General features: G+C 49.6%; 2 protein-coding genes across 3 annotated transcripts in view; both read left to right on the top strand.

The window, feature by feature from the left end:
• Positions 1-954: 954 nt before the first annotated feature.
• TRIM50 (tripartite motif containing 50) lies at positions 955-9,880 on the top strand. Of its 2 annotated transcripts, none has more exons than XM_067705100.1 (6): positions 955-1,353; positions 4,326-4,421; positions 5,352-5,582; positions 5,707-5,726; positions 6,800-6,924; positions 7,859-9,880. In XM_067705100.1, exons 1-6 carry the CDS (start codon positions 955-957, stop codon positions 8,446-8,448), a joined length of 1,461 nt encoding a protein of 486 aa, XP_067561201.1. In that variant the 3' UTR covers positions 8,449-9,880. The 2 variants fall into 2 exon arrangements, with proteins under 2 accessions (XP_067561201.1, XP_067561199.1); XM_067705098.1 differs by having other exon boundaries at positions 5,704-5,726.
• A 4,309-nt stretch (positions 9,881-14,189) lies between these two features.
• The window catches only part of NSUN5 (NOP2/Sun RNA methyltransferase 5), a 31,551-nt gene continuing 25,307 nt past the window's right edge, over positions 14,190-20,433 (top strand). The window contains exons 1-4 of the mRNA XM_067705888.1: positions 14,190-14,340; positions 14,446-14,568; positions 15,073-15,247; positions 15,344-15,452. Coding sequence (XP_067561989.1) covers positions 14,248-14,340; positions 14,446-14,568; positions 15,073-15,247; positions 15,344-15,452 — 500 coding nt within the window. The 5' untranslated portion in view covers positions 14,190-14,247. The remainder of the gene's footprint in view (positions 14,341-14,445; positions 14,569-15,072; positions 15,248-15,343; positions 15,453-20,433) is intronic.

The raw sequence follows: 20,433 nt of genomic DNA, 5'->3' as shown, positions 1-20,433 counted from the left end.
CTCCCCCATGCCTGGCCAAGGCAAGCACCTGAGTATTGCCGCTATCAGAGCCGGCTGAGCAGAGGCTGCCTCCCCGGTCCCGTGATATGGCCTAGTTCCACCTGATTCTGAGCGACCTTGAGGACAGCAGGGTGTTTCTGGGAAAGGGGAGGAGGAAAGGAACAGAGAATAGGTAGAACTGGTGTCCAGCTACAATCCCCAGATCTCTGCACCTGCTGTCCCATCCTGGGGAGAAGAGAAGGCGGAGCAGATCAAGTCGATGATGCTGGTGTGAGGCCCCGGTGGGGGGCTCGGCGGATCCCGAGAAGCCAGGTAGTCCAGTGTGGGGTTCCCCTGGCCCACTGCCGACTTCTGGTGAGACGCCAGTCAGTTTTTACAGAGGAGCAGGGTGGGAGCTCAGGAGACAACTCTCCAGGGTCCCCGACTCTCTGGAACAGTGTTGTTCTAAGACAGAACTCCGCTTTAGAATGGCCTGGAGGTGTCAATTGTCAGTGCAGGTTTCTGGGGTTCATTTGAGCTGTGTGAAGGGGTGACTCAGGAATTCTATTGTAACTCTGCTTCCAACAGCTGCTCGCCAGTTTGAGAACTGATCTAGAAGGTGGGAAAGACCTTGGCTTGTTTTTGCTCTCCAGTTCTAGGTCAGGACACCTACTGGGCTGGAGCTTGCAATATTAGTGTCACTCCATATGACCCTGCAGATGGCCTCTTTCATGTTTACCTCCAAATCCGAGTTAAAAGTGTTGACTCCGGGACCTCCAACTGACCACACTTTTCATTTAAGCCCTTTGTTTTAAAGATGGGAAAACAGACCCAAAGTCATAGCGGGTCAGGACTGGAATCAAAGACTGGCGTCCTTAACAGCCTCTCCTTTCAGGGCCCTTGGGGACTGGGGGCCAAAGGAGTGGAGAGAGCAGGCTCCAGGGAGGCCACCCTGGGCTCCAGCAGGCTCCGTGGATGGCGTGGCAAGTGAGCGTGCCCGAGCTGGAGGACCACCTGCAGTGCCCCATCTGTCTGGAGGTCTTCAAGGAGCCCCTGATGCTGCAGTGTGGCCACTCCTACTGCAAGGGCTGCCTGCTGTCCCTGTCCCGTCACCCGGACTCGGAGCTGCGCTGCCCCGTGTGCCGGCAGGAGGTGGACTGCAGCAGCTCCCCGCCTAACGTCTCCCTGGCGAGGGTGATCGAAGCCCTGCAGCTCCCCGGGGACCCTGAGCCCCAGGTCTGTGCGCACCACCGGAACCCTCTCAGCCTCTTCTGTGAGAAGGACCAGGAGCTCATCTGCGGCCTCTGCGGCCTGCTGGGCTCCCACCAGCACCACCGGGTCACGCCTGTCTCTACCGTCTACAGCCGCATGAAGGTGGGCAGCGAGGCTGCTGGGGGGTGGGGAGCCGGGCCGCCCCTGGGGACACAGAGCCGGGTCCTGAGGCCTTGGGGCCATCGCCCGGCACAGAGGGGTCCAGGGTCAGCCTTGTTCTGGAGCAGAACTTGCGGAGCATTTGCTCATCCACCGATCACCTGTTGAGCAGCGGCTCCAGTCTCCAGGTGCTGGGGACTAGGTGACCCACCGGATGGAGAGCCCCCTGCGTCACGTGCTAGCCCCCTCCCCTGCTTTAGTCTTCTCTGTAGCCCTCATTAGATTCTTGAGCGCTCAGGGGACTGCACTCTCAGGCAGGTGAAGACAGGGACTTTGTTTCATTCCCTGGGATATTTCCGTGCCTAGGACCGTGCCAGCCAGGTAGTAAATGCCCAAAATGTATTTGTGGAATCAATGGATTCCTGCCTTCATGGACTGTTCCCTCAGAACTAGCAGATCACTGTTTACGATGAAGAATAATAATAATGATACCATTTTAGGTTAGTCTATTGATCTAAGGTTTATGAAGAGTGGGGTTATTGTCGTACTTGCAAATGAGGAAACAGGCTCCGAGAAGGTAAGGGTCTTAGTCAAGCTCATACAGTTTGTCAGTGGCAGAGCTAGGACTCACCAAGGCCAGTTTTCATTCCCCTGGCACCAGATCAAGGAAGGACAGGAAGGGCTTTTGGAAGTAAATTGTAATAGGGTACCTGGCCCAGTGTTTGGGTGGGTGGGCGGCTTTGGGCAGTAAGGATGAGGAATGAGGAAATTCAGGGGAGGGGGCAGGACGAGGGAAAAGCATTGAGATCCGTAGACAGAGGGGCCCCTGGAAGCTGTTGCAGGGCTTTCCTGGCTGAGTGCTCTGGGCAGCATTTCTTTGCTCCTTCAACCCTGGGAGAGAAGTAGGAAAGGTGCACAGGGCCAAGCCAGGTCGTCCACCAAGTTCCCCTACCCACAGGCATTTCCTGGGCATCTAGTATGTGCTAGGTGCTACACTGGCGCCCATGGTACAGCAGTGGGCGAGAAGTTCACCCTGCACCAGAGCTCACAGTCTGGGGGTCTGACAGAGTCCCGTGTGTCAGGTGCTGCTGTCAAGGTTAAGTGCAGGCAATGGTGAGACCGTCTGGAACATGGCTCCTGCGTGGTCTCAGGTGGTCAGGGAAGGCTTCTTGGAGGAAGTGGACTGGTAAGCCGAGACCTGAACCATAAGGAGGACTTGAAAGGAAAAGAAAGGGAGGAAAAGCATCCTAAGTATAAAAAGAGCGCGTGCAAAAGACCAGGAGGCGAACAGCGTGGCACATTTGAGGAATTCTACATTGTTCCAATAAGCACGAGGGAGAGTGAAGTGAAGTAAGCGGGGGTCAGGTCATGAAAAGGCCTGTGTGACATGAGATGGGATTAGGGGTTTATTCAGAGAACCAGGGTTGGAAGGTTTTAAGCAGAGTCGTGATGTGGCTCGATCGCTCTGCCAGAGGATAGATTGGAGAGTGAGGCTGGGAGTAAGAGATTAGGAGTAATCTACATACAGGCGGTCGTTGAAGCCACAGGTGTGGAGAAGACCAACCAGGAGAGTCTGCAGGAGTGATGGGGAAGATGATGCCCCCAGGAGCATCAGGACTTAAGATTTGGGTAGAGAGAGAACTCTGAAAAGGAGCCAGAAGGAATTCACTGAGGGAGCGGGAAGTTGGCTGAATGTAGGCTCCAGGAAATCAGAGGAACAGAGCATTTTGACAAGAAGGAAATCACTTGTGTGAAATGTCTGCTGATTGAAAAGAGCCTGTCTGGTTTAGCAGTAAGAATTGGTTATCTTGGCAAGAGTAGTTTTAGGGGAGTGTTAGAGGAGGAAGCCAAAGTGCAGTACAGTGAAACTGAGTCGAGTTTTATCAGCAGAGGGCTGCCTGGCAGAGGAGGAGACTCCTGGGAGCCCGTCATTTCTGGCTAGGAGCTGGGAGGGCTTGGGTCCTGCTTTCAGATGTGGGTTTTTGTGATCTCAAGACTCCTCCGTGTGCTGCAACTAAGTTACGTTCCATTATCAGATCTCTTTCATGCATTCCTCTTTTCTCCTATTGATTGGGATCTTAAGATACTTTATTTATTTGCATAATTCTGTTTCCACTCACTGTGGCCCAGTTGATGAGAAGGAACTAGTCCCATCTCTCTTTGCCTTGGGAGGGTTACCACTGGGATGCCCTTCTCAGGCTCCTATGAGATCGGATGCCTTGTTATGGAGAGCAAGGACTCTGTGTTCATTTATCTCCATGCTGGCTCTATTTTTTTCTCAGCTCCCTTCCGGAAAGGCTCTTGCAGCTGACTTCTGTTTGGGCACTGTCTAAGCCAAAGATTCTGTGCACTCCATGGGCACAAACCAGCAGGGCTGCATTAGGTCGTGCGGCCAGTTGGTGCTCTAGGTGGCTCTGGTTGGATCCCTAAGGTTAAGTCAGATATGGGGCCAGGGCAACCTAGGAGAAGTTTACTTCAGCCTGGGAGGCCCTAAATCCAGGCTGGGCCCAAGCCTGCTGGAGATGGATTCAGGTCTTCATAGGGAGTGGGGGGTCACCAGGTGACCCCTCCCTGGGCCATTGCATGCACCATTGGCTTCACTTGGGGCCAGCCTTTCTGTGATGACTCCTGATGAAATGCCCACTAATTCTGGACCTTCTGGTGACCAGCAAGTTTCCCAGGTGGGTTCCCTACGGGCAGCACTCCACGCAGGGAGTGCTGACTTCAGATTGGCAGTCGCCCCACTTGGATGTTGTGTGGTGACTTCTGGTGGCTGTAACGACGTGTAACATCTCTGTCCACGGCATAGAGAGTGATGACGTGGAGATCCGTCCAGGCAGTCCGTGCTGTCAGTGTGGAATATTCTTGAATAGCCTTTCCTATTCTGTGCTTGTGGCCGTCGGGCTGCCCCCGGGAGCTGGGGGTGGGGGGTGGGGGTGAAGGGGTCGGCGGCTTATGGGGCCTGTTGCCTCCAGGAGGAGCTAGCAGCCCTCATCTCCGACCTGAAGCAGGAGCAGAAGAAGGTGGAGGAGCAAATCGCCAGACTGGTGAACAACAGGACCCGGATTGTCGTGAGCGCCCCGCCCCTCCGTGCCCTCCCCTGGGGCCGGCCACCCGCCTTCCCTTTCCTGCAGAGCCCAGCTCTAATCTGTCCTTCACAGGAAGCCATGCCTTCCATATAAAGCCAGAATTCAAAGCATTCCAGGGTGGGGTGGGGGAAGTGCAAAGGCTCTTGGAGGAATTCAGCACAGTTGTCAGGACTGTCGCCAAGTTGGCTTGTGTCCTCCATGTCCTTGAGACTGAGATAACCTAGAACCCAAGTCCCGGAGGTAAACAGCTTAACACGTGGGCATGACTGCCCGCCCTCCGCCACCTGTGGCTGCTTGACATTGACAGCCTGGGCAATGCCCTCCTAGTACCTTAGAGCACAGGCACGGAAAGGCTTGAAGCCCTTGGTGGCTGTCTGCTTTTCCTAAATGCGGGGCACTTGGGTCTGGGAGTCTGTGGAGCCTGGGCCCTACAGGTAGTCATGAAACGAGCAGGAGACTGGCATCCGTTGAAAGTCAACTCAATTAATCTTCCTTATCCTGAAGAGGGAGCCCGCTTTACCCCGTCTGATGGAGGCAGAACTCAGGGTCACACGGGGAACCCTTGTTATCTCACTCCAAAGTCTGCTCTCCAGGGCCTTTCAGACTTTTTTTCAGTTGTGGAACCCCGTGATAAAGCAAAATCTTACGTTCACACTTGTTAGCAAAGATGGGCAAAAGGAGAGCCACTGTGTTGGAACTGGGAGCTGGGGGCCCAGCCTCTGCCCTGCCACTGTCGTCCTCCCCCTGGGGCCACATCCGGGATCCCCAGGCACAGTGTGTGAACACCTGGCAGGAGTCAGCCCTGGGACTTGGGTACCAGGACCAGCCCGGTCAGAAGGCCCGAGCTGCCAGGCTCTGGGGACGCCGAGGTCAGCCATGGCTCCTGCCTTGACCCGCCCTTCCCTGTCCCAGAATGAGTCTGATGTCTTCAGCTGGGTGATCCGTAGTGAGTTCCAGGAGCTGCACCGTCTGGTGGACGAGGAGAAGGCCCGCTGCCTGGAGGGGGTGGAGGGTCACACCCGTGGCCTCGTGGCCTCCCTGGACATGCAGCTGGAGCAGGCCCAGGGCGCTCGGGAGCGGCTAGTCCAGGCTGTGGGTGTGTTGGAGCAGTTCGGCAACGAGAGTCACCATGAGTTCATCCGGGTGAGTAGACAAGGGAGTGTCCCCTGTGCCAAGGCCACTGGGGCTCCAAGCGCCTCCCCCTTCCTGTCGGCTTCCGCATAGCCTCGTCCATGGTCTAACCCTCCTCCCTCTTGTCTTCCAGAAGTACCATGCCATGGCCTCCAGGTAATAACCTCGGAGGGCACTCTCAGCGAGGGCCTGGTGGCTGCGGGCATGGGTGTCTCATCTCCACTAGATCCTCCCTTCAGTTTTACTGGTGCCGGGAGCAGCTGCCCACATCTGGTTCAGTACTGAGCCCAGGGAAAGTGACAGCCTTGCCTTTAGGGGTCTCCAAGCCTTGTGGGAGGCGGCGGCGAAGTATGGTTACATCACTATGGGCACCTAGAACAGTAGAAGTTCACACAAGCTAAAGAATTAACACAGAGGGGGAGGTGACTGGGGGGAGATCGGCAAAGACAGCGCACAGGTGGGATGGCTGAGAAGGGCAGAGGACAGGCGTTTGCCAGGCACGCTGACTCACGTGAAAGGGTAAAGTGTGTGCAGGTTTGGAGTATTGTGAGAATTTCAATATCATGGGTGTAAAGGATGAAGCAGAGCAGAACAGGAGATGAGGTGGGTGATGGTGGTAAGGAAACATGCACCATGGCTTGTAGGAAGGGGTTGGATCCATGTTCCAAACCCAACAAATGAATCACCTGTGCAGTTCCTGAGCCTTCCTCTGCCACGTTTATGAGAGTCTCCTTGTTTTCTCCAATTTCCCTTCGTCTTAAGGACAATTTGCTTAGGAGCATTGACTTAAATGAATGGACAGAGGATCTGATTGACTGAGTTTGGTTTCCACTCCAGCTGGAGCTGGGGGCCGGGGTCACCAGATACAGAGAAGTGGTCCTCAAACAGTGCATCAGAACCACCTGGAGGGCTCAATTAAAACAGAGGTCACTGGGCCCCAGTAATGAGTTCTGATTCAGCAGGCCTGGGGTGGGACCCAAGACAATTTGCATTTCTAACAAGCCCCCAGGTGCTGCTGCTGCTCCCAGACCTGCACTTTGAGAGCTACTGATGTAGAGTGTTTCCCCTTCCAGGAAGGAGGCAGGTCCTCAGAGGGGGGCGGGTACATGGTGGGCATCTTCAGTGCACGGTCTTCTGAGCTGTGGCTTGGCTGGTTGGACCTGCGTCTGGGTGAAGGGCTGGGGTGCACGGTAAGCAGCTCCACCATCACTGTGGACCTTTGCCCCCAGTGCAGAGCTCCAGCAGGCCCGGCCCCTGGAAGGCACGTTCAGCCCCATCTCCTTCAAGCCAGGCCTGCACCAGGCTGACATCAAGCTGACTGCGTGGAAAAGGCTCTTCCGAAAGGTTCTGCCAGGTGAGACCCCACCCACCCATCCTCCTTCCAGTGTATGAGGTGCAGAGAACTGGAGTGGGGGCTGGCACAGCTAACGGTGAGGGCGCGGTGGTGGGCTTCCGCCAGCAGGGGGAGCTCAAGCCCCGTTCCATCTCTTACTAGTGACTGGGAGAGTGGTGTAATTTTTGAGCCTCAGTTTCCTCATCTGTAAAGAGCCCACCTTGCTGGGCTGCGTAGTTTCTAAGTAGACGTGTGTGTGTGTGTCTGTGTGTGTGTGTCTGTGTGTGTGTGTAGTTTAGTACTTAATAAATGGCAGCGGCTGCTCTGCCAAAAAATAACTCTGACCTTTAACTCCTTCATTACTAGCACATAAGATCAATCAATAGACTGATTTCATCCAACAAAGGCACAAACAGGGTTGATATAAGATCAAAAGGGGGAAAGGGGGGAACAAAACCTGCAGGTAATCTCTGAACCATGAATGCTGTTTGCACGTTTTAGGTGTAAACTGCTTAGCTGGCAGCGAGCAAAGAGGTCAGTTGGGATAGTTTGTCCTTGACTGGGCTGCTAGGGTATCCAAGAAACCACTGCCGTTGTTAGAGGCTCCAGAAAACCTGGGGAGTGAAGCTGAGGTGCCCACGTGACAGGCCGTCTCCCAGATCCTTCCACTGGCACCTCCGCCTTAGGCAGGCCGCCACCTGCACCGTTTCCCTTGCCAGAATGCCTGGGCTTGCAGCAGCCCATTCTCCACCCTTAGGCATCATTCACTCATTCAGCAAATGTCCTCAGGGTTGCCTGCTCCAGGCCCCAGCCCCTTCTAGGCCCTGCGGATACAGGGAAGAGGCCGACTCAGTTCTTCTCCCGAGGAGCTCAGGGCCTGCCATCGGCCTCCCTTGGGGCAGGGCCTGCCGCCTTCTGTGAGGCTTGAATACACATCTCCTCTGATCTCTCCCAGCTCCGGAGTCCCTCAAGCTGGATCCTGCCACGGCCCACCCACTCCTGGAGCTCTCCAAGGGCAACACGGTGGTGCAGTGTGGGCTCCTGGCCCAGCGGCGCGCCAGCCAGCCCGAGCGCTTCGACTACAGCACTTGTGTCTTGGCCAGCAGGGGCTTCTCCTGCGGCCGCCACTACTGGGAGGTGGTGGTGGGCAGCAAGAGCGACTGGCGCCTGGGGGTCATCAAGGGCACAGCCAGTCGCAAGGGCAAGCTGAGCAAGTCCCCAGGGCACGGCGTGTGGCTCATCGGCCTGAAGGAGGGCCGGGTGTACGAGGCCTTCGGCTGCCCGCGGGCGCCCCTGCCCGTGGCCGGCCACCCTCACCGCATCGGCGTCTACCTGCACTATGAGCAGGGCGAGCTCACCTTCTTCGACGCCGACCGCCCCGACGACCTGCGGCCGCTCTACACGTTCCAGGCCGACTTCCAGGGCAAGCTCTACCCCATCCTGGACACGTGCTGGCACGAGAGGGGCAGCAACTCCCTGCCCCTGGTGCTGCCCCCGCCCAGCGGGCCCAGCCACCTCGCCCGCCCGCAGCCCACCAAGCTGTAGCGCTGCTCGGGGGGCTGCCTTCCCAGCTGGGCACGGGGGCTCGAGTGGTCCTACCGGCTCTGGTGAGCAGAGGTTATGCAGTCGTTCGGGGAGGTCTTCCTGCCTTGGTGTCCCTAGAAACGTTTAACGATAGGGAGAGAAGGACCACGGTCCCATCCCCAGCAGTCAGGGGTGTGTTTATTAACCTCTTTCCAGGCTATTAACCTGCTTATTAACCAGTGGAGCCAGGCCGTGGGGCCCGCGGGTCAAGCTGGGCTTCCCTTGGGCCCTCCTAACCGTGATCTCTGCTTACTCTTCCCCCTGAGGGTGGAAACGCTCCCACATGTGACTTCCCCCCATCACTGTGAACTTTAAATGACTTTAAGGATCATAAAATTGACGTTACTTCTTCCTTTTCAAATGATTTGCAGTTATCAACCGCTGTACGTACCCACTGCTTTATGCTCAGGCCTTTAAAAGCAGCTCCAGCCTCTGGTGGGGCCACATCTTGCTTCCACCCCCTGCCCATCGGTCTCTGGTTAGTCACAGCAAACACTCCGTCATTGCTCTGTCCCCAGAGACTTCTCTCAACTTCCCTCTCTGTTAGAGAAGATGGAAATGACACTCCTGCAGAGCAGAAACAAGTAGGGGCCAGATGGGGGTGTGGCCCATCCCTGAAAGCTGCCGGGCACGTGGGAGTGGGTCCAGAGCCCAGGTCTGTGCATGCTGAGCCTGCTCTGTGGTCACCCCAGACCAAGGCTGGGACAGCTGAATTCCTTCCCAAGAACATGAAAATTGGAAGAGAGAGAGAGAGTGGCTGGGGCTGAGTCATCTGAGGTCTGGTGCTTTAGAGAGAAGCTCCCCAGCCTTGTGCCCTGAGGTCTGTGGACCCATCCAGGAGCCTTCCTTGGGGCACAGCCCTGCCCTGTCACCCTGGCATGAATCCACATCGGCCACACAGACAAAGTCTCAACCCACAGCCTATCTGAACGATCTTCCAGGAACAGAAGAGGGAGGAAGATCGTGAGGCGCTACCTCAAGGCCATCTTTACCGACCTTTATCCTCACGGGAGACTCAGGACATCACCTCCCTGGCTGTGAGAAGCTCTGAAGCTTTCTGCCCGCCTTCCCTCCCAGTAGGGCTGCAGTCTATAAAAGAGCTTAGCCGCATCTAGAACTGGCTCCTCAGCAACGGGATATCCCACAAGTCAAGTTGCAGCCACGAGCCCTTTGATTTCCACACCATCCTTTTCGGCGGGGCAACGAGGCCCACGTGCAGCTTCCACCTTTGGCTAATCTTCCTCCTGCTGTCTATGTAAGTAATAAACTGAATCAAAAGCTGGTTGTTGTCTCTTGATCAGCTGAATCTGTCGGGCCTTGGCCTTGGTTGCTGTATGCTTGACACCTTTCAGACTTGGTTTTTGGTTTTGCAGCTTTTCCTTCAATTCCATCAGTCTACCTCCACTCTCCACCCTTCTCCACCATGCTGTGTCCTGGGAGGCTGGCCCCGCTGGAATGCAAACCCCTCTGGCTTCCTGTTGGGTTCAGCTGAGGGGAGGGCCTGGCAGGAGATCCCAGGGCAGTAGAGGGAGTTGGAGGTATTTCTTTTCCTGGTTTTCTGCCTGCTGGGCTATGCGTTGGCACCTTCCCTCTACTGAAGACTCCTGGCAGGCAGCCCTCTCCCTCTGCTGCTCTTCCCTTGTTCCCGTCGCTGAACAGTGAGCACCGTGCCATCTTCCGTAGGGGCCCCTTAACTCCCACTGTTCTTTTAGAAACAGTCCCTTCTTTAAACTCAGCTACTCACTTATGTGCACCTTTCTGCCTCCAGCCAGACCCTGACAGACACAATGGCATACTTCTGCACCCATTTAATAAATCCCCTCTGTTGTTTGGCTAACCAGAGTTAGTGTTTGTGCTTGCAACCGAAAGATCTTAACTGATACACATCCAATGTGCAGAAGGCAGAGGAAAGAGCAGTTAATTCTTCGTGTGGAGTTGGCATTTAAGCTGAAAGAAGTGGAAGACAGGCAGAGGAGAAGAGCCTTCAGGGATCTAGGTCCAAAAGGGATGCTGCAGCTGGAGCTGGGCCTGGAGATGATGGTGGGGGCTGATCCGGGGCGGGGGGCACCTGTGCTACTTTAGTGTATATTAACTTTGTCCTGTGATAATGACAGTGTGGGAGTGGGCGAGTCTGCTCAGGGAGAAAATATCCGACTGACAGAAAGGAGGTCAGAGAATGGAACACCAGAACCTAGGGGAACAGCTTAGACGGGGTTGCCAAGGAACCTTAGAAACGGGCAGAGAGATGGGAGGGTATGCTAGCAGGAGAGGTCATAGAAGCCAAAGCTTACCAACAAAGAAGGTGTGTTCAACAGTGCCATGAAACCCCAGATTCAGCAGGAAAGGCCGAAGGAATATCTGGAGATTCTTGGTAGTTTGGGAGGGACCCATCTCAGTGCAGCTGGTGGAAAACGGACTGCAGGCAGTTAGATAATAGCATGCGATGAAGATGTAAAGGCAAAGATTGCTGATTCTCCATTTAAAAAGTTTGATAGTGGGACTTCCCTGGTGGCACAGTGGTTACGAATCCACCTGCCATTGCAGGGGACATGGGTTCGATCCCTCGTCCAGGAAGATCCCACATGCTGTGGAACAACTAAGCCCGTGCACCACAACTACTGAGCCTATGCTCTAGAGCCCGTGAGCCACAACTGCTGAGCCCACGTGCCACAACTACAGAAGCCCACGCGCCTAGAGCCTGTGCTCTGCAACAAGAGAAGCCACCACAATGAGAAGCACATGCATTGCAACAAAGAGTAGCCCCCGCTCGCCACAACTAGAGAAAGCCTGCACGCAGCAATGAAGACCCAACGCAGCCAAAAATAAATTTTAAAAAAAAGTTTGATAGTGAAGGGAAAAAGTAAACTGGGTCAAGGGTTTGGGAGAAGGTGGGATTAAGAGAAGGCGTTTTTAGGACAGAGGCAGTGCTGTCCGCAGAAGTATATGAGCCACATATGTAGGTTTATGTTTTCTAATGGTCACATTTTAAAAATTAAAAGACTCAGGGCTTCCCTGGTGGCGTAGTGGTTAAGAATCCGCCTGCCAATGCAGGGGACATGGGTTTGAGCCCTGGTCCAGGAAGATTCCACATGTTGCGGAGCAACTAAGCCCGTGTGCCACAACTACTGAGCCTGCCTGTGCTCTAGAGCCCGTGAGCCATAACTACTGAGCCTGTGTGCCACAACTACTGAAGCCTGCGCACCTAGAGCCCATGCTTTACAACAAGAGAAGCCACTGCAATGAGAAGCCCATGCACTGCAACAAAGAGCAGCCCCTGCTCGCCACAACTAGAAGAAAGCCCGCACACAGCAATGAAGACCCAACACAGGCAAAAATAAACAAATAAAATAAGTAAAACATTAAAAAAAATTGACAGACCCAGGTCAGCTAGCACTCAGATCTTGATTTCTTAATACCATTCTACAATAAAAGGAATGAGGGCTCCTTGGAGAACTGGCTGATTCTGGGACTAGAACAGGAAATACACCAAATGAGCCTCAGTATCTTGTAGTGCCAGAAGGCAAGGAAATGCTCCAACCCAGACAAACGTGAAAAAAAAAAAAGTACAGTAGTAGAGCCCTGTGAAAAGGATATAGGAGCCAACTGAAAGCACTTCCAGTGGTCAAAACAAGAATAATCTAAGCAACAAAATATTTTGGATTACAGTCCAAAGTATAAAATAAATATCCCTGAATCCATACTGATACAAATAAATGACTGTTTAATTAAATGGGGGAGAAGAGATAAATCTGTGCAGAATTCCCAGTAATTTACATAGCTACTCCACCCTCAAGGAGGGGGAGCATAATAGCCTCCTTAAATGTGGGCTACACATAGTGACGTCCTGCCAGAGAGGCCAGAGGGTTACAGAGTAGCTTTACAGTGGAGAAACTGGACAAACACTCCCTCAGCCAGGTGATCACGGTTAACATCAACAGTGATGTCACTTTGGTACTATGTGCCCTTGCTCTGACGTAATGAAAATGTCCCTTTACCTGTGGTCTTTCTCCCCAAAACTCATAACCCTAGTCTAATCATGAGAAAAACAACAGACGAGTTCCAAGTGAGGAACGTTCTACAAAATACTGACCAGGACTCCTTAAGGTAATCAAGGTAACCACACACAAGGAAAGTCTGAGAAACTGTCACAGACAGGAGGAGCCTTGAGACACATGACTAAATGTAATGTGGTGTCCTGGATGAGATTCAGGGACAGAAACGACATCAGGTAAAAACTAAGGAAGTCTGAATAAACTGTGGACTTGTATCAATATTGATGTACCTGTTACCCACTCACCTGAAGGAGGGGGGATTGTTTTAGGATGGGTCAACTCTAGTACAGCTGGTTGTCCAGAACCACATCAATCTGTGCTCTGTTCATCCATTCACTCCTTCACTCATTCAACAGATATTTATTAAGTCCATACTGTGAGAAAGACACTGGTCTTGGAGCTAAAGGTAGATGAGTGTCAAGACAGACAAGGATTTGCCCTCATGGAGCCAGATGGAGAGACAGAGAATAAATCATAATCACATATGGAATAGGTACTATGAAGAAAACAGATGATGTAACTTGATGGGGGAGGAGGAGAGTTCCACTAAAAGATCACTTACGAACCAACCTAGAGCTACAGGAATGCGTTAAACCTTTAAGTGACTCAGTGATTTTATTGTAGACTAGAGTCAACCTTCTTGCAAAATGCTTGCTTATGTGCTATTAGTAATACAGAGAATATACAGGCTGGAATATTCTAGTTCATGGAGTCCTGCCTACTTGAATGCTTGAGATACAAGTGTACTGTTTTTTTGGTTTTTTTTTCTTCTCAATCAACCCATTATGTAACCAGTAACCACATGGGTGCTGTAGACCCAAATACCACACAATCCCTGTCCTCCCATGGGTGAGGCTGGGGAAACGTTCCTATAGATGAATCCTCAAAAGGATTGCATAAAAGGCTAGCCATTGGGAAACAAAGAGCCATTTCTCACATCACGTGCCAAACCTAATTCTAAATGGATTTAAGTGTGAAATGATGAAGCCATAAGTGATTTCTATATCGTAGCGGCGTGAAGCAGTTTTCAAGCATGACATCAAAGGCAGAAACCATAAAGGTAAGTATCTTAAAAATGAGAACTCTATGTTGCCCAAAACAACTATAAACCACATTAAAAAGCAACAATAGGGACTTCCCTGGCAGTCCAGTGGTTAGACTCTGTGCTTCCACTGCAGGGTGCGCGGGTTCCACCCCTGTTTGGGGGAACTAGGATCCCGCAGGCTGCGCGGCACGGCCAGAAAACAAAAAAAAGCAACAATAAATTGGAAGAAATGGCAAAACCTAAGATAAGAGGTATATATTGTTAATCCATAAAGAGCACCAAGGGAAAGATGGTAGAAGAATGAACAAAAGACATCTACATGTCACAACAGAAATACAAATGGCCAATAATACATGAAAATATTCAACCTCAATCACAGAAATTAAAACATCAATAAAATCTCATTGTTTGCCTGTGAAATCGGCAAAAATTGAAAGAAAAAAGAGAAGAGCTACGAAGAAGTGGTGAACCGGGCTCCCAGCGTCGGCCTCTACTCCCTGCCAGGCACCTGGCACACGCCCTGTGGGGACCTGGATGGGCACTGTGGCTCCCGGATCTGGAACCTCCGTGCCCTTTGACCCCGGAAGTCCGGGCGGGATGGGCGGTGCGGAGCCAGGCGCACTTCGCGACAGAGCCGTAAAGGCGCACGCGTGGGCGTGGAGAATGGCGTTGTACGCGGCGGCGGCGGCCGTGTTGGCCGGCGTGGAGAGTCGCCAGGGCTCCCTCAAGGGGCTGGTGTACGGCAGCAGCTTCCAGGTAGCGGGGTACGGGGTTCGGAGTTCGGGCCCGGGAGGGGGGGCCCGGCGGGGGCCTCCCCCGGCCCGGCCCCCGCCTCACCTGGGTTCTCTCGGCCGCGCGCAGAACGTGAAGCAGCTGTACGCGCTGGTGTGCGAGACGCAGCGCTACTCCACCGTGCTGGACGCAGTGATCGCCAGCGCCGGCCTTCTCCGCGCCGAGAAGAAGCTGCGTCCGCACTTGGCCAAGGTGACGGGTGGGGTGGGGTGGGGCGGGGCGGGCGGGGTGAGCCCCTCCTAACCTGGTCCCAGCTCCGCCACCGTGCACGGTGTGACTCTGTCAAGTCGCTCCTCTGAAATGAGAAGGCGCAGACCCTCGCTGGGTTATGAATTGAGGTGGGATGAACATGCTTTACCTTCGAGTCTTGTGTGAAAGATAAAGAACGGAAGTGCGAAGTAGCGACGGCAGGGACTCTCTAGGTAAAACAAAACTGTGACGTTGACCAGGGAGGAGGGTTGGCATCCAGAGCTTTCCTGGTGAGAAGCCGTGGGGAAAGGGTTCAGGACTGGGAAGCAAGGCACCAGGTTCAAATCATGTATCTGCCATTAATTTCTTGTGTGACCTTGAATGAGGTGTTTCACTTTTACCTGTTACCGTCTTTCAGGTGGTCTGTTTAGCTCTTCCAATTCCAACACTGTGGCGTTCCAAGATATTCATGCTCAAGGTTTTCTGTCTTCCTTTCCCCATCCCCAGGTGCTAGTATATGAGTTATTGCTGGGAAGAGGCTTTAAAGGGCGCGGGGGCCGATGGAAGCCTCTGCTGGACCGGCACCAGGCAAGGCTGAAGGCCGAGTTGGCCCGGCTCAAGGTTCGCCGAGGTGTGAGCCAGAATGAGGACCTGTTGGAAGGGGGATCCAAACCTGGCCCAGGTGAGCTGGAAGGAGTTGTGGAGGTGGAGGTAGCCATCGGGCCCTCAGGAGAGAGCCGTCCATGTTCCTGCCCACTCACTGCTGATGGTTTCCTAGCCTCCCAGGTGCCTCGATTTGTGCGAGTGAACACTCTGAAGACCTGCCCTGAGGATGCAGTTGATTATTTTAAGAGACAAGGATTCTCCTACCAGGGTCGGCCTTCCAGGTGAGCTTAGAACCGTGAATGGCTGCTCTCATCTAGGAAGGAGCCTGGGGAAAGGGATCAGTGGGGAGAGAGTCAGGGTGGTTGTGACTGCGCTCAGGTTTTCTTCCTACTTTTCCAGCAGTTTCTCCATTTCCTTTCAAGGCCTGTCTTCCTTCATCCTTTAAACAGTGGTTCTCTTGGGAGCCCTGTTTTACTGATACATTTTTCTAAATGTATCCCTCAATTTCTTCTCTGGCTCTGACTCCTACTTCTCACCTGATCATTCAGTCTCCCAGTCTAGGCTTCTCTCCTATTTTCCCTCTCTGGTTCATGTTACTGCTTCACAGACACCACAGTCGCAGCACTTGTCAAACCAAATTCATCTTTCTTTTGAACTCTGCACTGTCTTTTTTTTAACATTAACTTATTCATTCAAAATTTAAGATTTAAGAGAAATGCTGCCAAAACAGTGTACTTAAATGCATTATTGGATTATTTTGCAGCGTCCTTTTTTAAAATTGACATATAACACATTATTAGTTTCAGGTGTACAATGTGATGATTTGATATTTGCACATATTGCAAAACGGTCACTAGAATAAGCCTAGTTAGCATCCGGCACCATACATAGTTGTAAAGTTTTTTCCTCAGGATGAGCACTTTTAACATTTATTCTCTTAGCAGCTTTTAAATATGCAAAGCGATATTATTAACTGTAGTCACCATGCTGTACATTACATTCCCAGGACTTATTTTATAACTGGAAATTTGTACCCTGTGACAACCTTCACCCATTTCGCTCACCTGTACCCCACCCCCTGTCTCTCGTGACCACAAGTCTGTTCTCTGTATTTATGAGCTTGGGTTTTTGTTTTTGTATTAGATTCCACATAAAAGTGAGATCATACAATGTATGTCTCTCTCTGTGTGACTTATTTCATTTAGCATAATGCCGTCAGGGTCCATCCATGTTGTCGCAAAGGGCAAGATTTTATTCTTTTTAATGGCCGAATAATATTCTGTTGTGTATATATATCAATTTCTTTATCCACTTCTTCTATTGATGGACACTTATGTTGTTTCCATGACTTAGCTGTTGTAAATAATGCTGCAATGAATGTGGGGATGCATGTATCTCTTTGAGTGTTTTTGTGTTCTTTGGATAAACACCCAGAAGTAGAATTGATGAATTGTATGGTAGTTCTATTTTTAATTTTTAGGGCGCCTCCATACTGTTTTCCATAGTGGCTGCATGAATTTATGTTCTCACCAACAGTGCACAAGTGTTCCCTTTTCTCTACATCTTTGCCAACACTTGTTATTTCTTATCTTTTTGATAATAGCCATTCTAACAGGTGTGAAGTGATATTTTGGGGTTTTTTTTTTTGTTGTTGTTTTTATACAGCAGGTTCTTGTTATCCATTTTATACATATTAGTGTATATATGTCAATATCAATCTCCCAATTCATCACACCAGCACCCCCCTCCCCTGCGCCACTTTCTGCCCTTGATGTCCATAGGTTTGTTCTCTACATCTGTGTCTCAATTTCTTCCCTGCAAACTGGTTCATCTATACCATTTTTCTAGGTTCCACATATATGTGTTAATATACGATATTTGTTTTTCTCTTTCTGACTTACTTCACGCTGTATGACAGTCTCTAGATCCATCCACGTCTCTACAAATGACCCAATTTCGTTCCTTTTTATGGCTGAGTAATATTCCATTGTATATATGTTCCACACCTTCTTTATCCATTCATCTGTCGATGGGCATTTAGGTTGCTTCCATGACCTGGCTATTGTAAATAGTGCTGCAATGAACGTTGGGGTGCATGTGTCTTTTTTTTTTTTTTTTTTTTTTTTTGCATGTGTCTTTTTGAATTATGGTTTTCTCTGGGTATATGCCCAGTAGTGGGATTGTTGGGTCATATGGTAGTTCTATTTTTAGTTTTTTTTTTTTTTTTTTTCCTCCCGCTTCTCCTGCTCCCTATTTTTAGTTTTTTAAGGAACCTCCATACTGTGCTCCATAGTGGCTGTATCAATTTACATTCCCACCAACAGTGCAAGAGGGGTCCCTTTTCTTCACACCCTCTCCAGCATTTGTTGTTTGTAGATTTTCTGATGATGCCCATTCTGACTGGTGTGAGGTGATACCTCATTGTAGTTTTGATTTGCATTTCTCTCATAATTAGTGATGTTGAGCAGCTTTTCATGTGCTTCTTGGCCATCTGTATGTCTTCTTTGGAGAAATGTCTATTTAGGTCTTCTGCTCTTTTCTGGATTGGGTTGTTTGTTTCTTTAATATTGAGCTGCATGAGCTGTTTATATATTTTGGAGATTAATCCTTTGTCCATTGGTTTGTTTGCAAATATTTTCTCCCATTCTGAGGGTTGTCTTTTGGTCTTGTTTATGGTTTCCTTTGCTGTGTGAAAGCTTTGAAGTTTCATTAGGTCCCATTTGTTTATTTTTGTTTTTATTTCCATTACTCTAGGAGGTGGATCAAAAAAGATCTTGCTGTGATTTATGTCAAAGAGTGTTCTTCCTGTGTTCTCCTCTAAGAGTTTTGTAGTGTCTGGTCTTACATTTAGGTCTCGAATCCATTTTTGTGTATGGTGTTAGGGAGTGTTCTAATTTCATTCTTTTACATGTAGCTGTCCAGTTTTCCCAGCACCCCTTATTGAAGAGACTGTCTTTTCTCCATTGTATATCCTTGCCTCCTTTGTCATATATTAGTTGACCATAGGTGCGTGAGTTTATCTCTGGGCTTTCTATCTTGTTCCATTGATCTGTGTTTGTGTTTTTGTGCCAGTACCATATTGTCTTGATTACTGTAGCTTTGTAGTATAGTCTGAAGTCAGGGAGTCTAATTCCTCCAGCTCCGTTTTTTTCCCTCAAGACTGCTTTGGCTGTTCGGGCTCTTTTGTATCTCCATACAAATTTTAAGACTTTTTGTTCTAGTTCCCTAAAAAATGCCATTGATAATTTGATAGGGATTGCATTGAATCTGTAGATTGCTTTGGGTAGTATAGTCATTTTCACAACATTGATTCTTCCAATCCAAGAACATGGTATATCTCTCCATCTGTTGGTATCATCTTTAATTTCTTTCATCAGTGTCTTATAGTTTTCTGCATACAGGTCTTTTGTCTCCCTAGGTAGGTTTATTCCTAGGTATTTTATTCTCTTTGTTGCAGTGGTAAATGGGAGTGTTTCCTTAATTTCTCTTTCAGACTTTTCACCGTTAGTGTATAGGAATGCAAGAGATTTCTGTGCATTAATTTTGTGTCCTGCAACTTTCCCAAATTCACTGATTAGCTCTAGTAGTTTTCTGGTTGCATTTTTAGGATTCTCTATGTATAGTATCATGTCATCTGCAAACAGTGACAGTTTTTCTTTTTCAATTTGTATTCCTTTTATTTCTTTTTCTTCTCTGATGGCTGTGGCTAGGACTTCCAAAACTATGTTGAATAATAATGGTGAGAGTGGACATCCTTGTCTTGTTCCTGACCTTAGAGGAAATGCTTTCAGTTTTTCACCATTGAGAATGATGTTTGCTGTGGGTTTGTTGTATATGGCCTTTATTATGTTGAGGTAGGTTCCCTCTATGCCCACTTTGTGGAGAGTTTTTTATCATAAATCGGTGTTGAATTTTGTCAAAAGCTTTTTCTGCATCTATTGAGATGATCATATGATTTTTATTCTTCAGTTTGTTAATATGGTGTATCACATTGATTGATTAGCGTATATTGAAGAATCCTTGCATCCCTGGGATAAATCCCACTTGATCATGGTGTATGATCCTTTTAATGTGTTGTTGGATTCTGTTTGCTAGTATTTTGTTGAGGATATTTGCATCTATATTCATCAGTGCTATTGGTCTGTAATTTTCTTTTTTTGTAGTATCTTTGTTTGGTTTTGGTATCAGGGTGATGGTGGCCTCACAGAATGAGTTTGGGAGTGTTCCTTCCTCTGCAATTTTTTGGAAGAGTTTGAGCAGGATGGGTGTTAGCTCTTCTCTAAATGTTTGATAGAATTCACCTGTGAAGCCATCTGGTCCTGCACTTTTGTTTGTTGGAAGATTTTTAATCACAGTTTTAGTTTCATTACTTGTGATTGGTCTCTTCATATTTTCTGTTTCTTCCTGGTTCACTCTTGGAAGGTTATATCTTTCTAAGAATGTGTCCGTTTCTTCCAAGTTGTCCATTTTATTGTCATAGAGTTGCTTGTAGTAGTCTCTTAGGATGCTTTGTATTTCTGCGGTGTCTATTGTAACTTCTCCTTTTTCATTTCTGCCACTCTCTTCTGGCTTGTAGAGTTTCTGCTGAGAAATCAGCTGTTAACCTTATGGGAGTTCCCTTGTATGTTATTTGTCATTTTTCCCTTGCTGCTTTCAGTAATTTTTCTTTTTCTTTAAATTTTGTCAATTTGACTACTGTGTGTCTCAGCTTGTTTCTCCTTGGGTTTATCCTGTATGGGACTCTCTGTGCTTCCTGGACTTGGGTGGCTATTTCCTTTCCCATGTTAGGGAAGTTTTCAACTATAATCTCTTCAAATATTTTCTCTTGGCATTTCTCCCTCTCTTCTCCTAATGGGACCCCTATAATGCGAATGTTGTTTCATTTAATGTTGTCCCAGAGGTCTCTGAGGCTGTCTTCATTTCTTTTCATTCTTTTTTCTTTATTCTGTTCTGCAGCAGTGAATTCCACCATTATGTCTTCCAGGTCACTTATCCGTTCTTCTGCCTCAGTTATTCTGCTATTGGTTCCTTCTAGTGTAGTTTTCATTTCAGTTATTGTATTGTTCATCTCTGTTTGTTTGTTCTTTAATTCTTCTAGGTCTTTGTTAAACATTTCTCGTATCTTCTCGATGTTTGCCTCCATTCTTTTTCCGAGGTCCTGGATCATCTTTACTATCATTATTCTGAATTCTCTTTCTGGGAGGTTGCCTATCTCCACTTCATTTAGTTGTTTTTCTGGGGTTTTATCTTGTTCCTTCATCT

Source organism: Pseudorca crassidens, chromosome 15, assembly GCF_039906515.1.
Source record: "Pseudorca crassidens isolate mPseCra1 chromosome 15, mPseCra1.hap1, whole genome shotgun sequence".
NCBI lineage: Eukaryota > Metazoa > Chordata > Mammalia > Artiodactyla > Delphinidae > Pseudorca > Pseudorca crassidens.
This window is presented reverse-complemented; position numbering and strand designations above follow the sequence as displayed.

What these genes read in the sequence shown, in the direction of transcription:
- TRIM50 (XM_067705098.1), top strand. Translation starts at nt 955, where the DNA reads ATGGCGTGGCAAGTGAGCGTGCCCGAGCTGGAGGACCACCTGCAGTGC. An exon ending in ACAACAGGACCCGGATTGTC is followed by an intron (nt 4,422 to 5,351) that starts GTGAGCGCCCCG and finishes TCCCTGTCCCAG; the next exon opens with AATGAGTCTGATGTCTTCAG. An exon ending in GTCACCATGAGTTCATCCGG is followed by an intron (nt 5,583 to 5,703) that starts GTGAGTAGACAA and finishes CTTGTCTTCCAG; the next exon opens with AAGTACCATGCCATGGCCTC.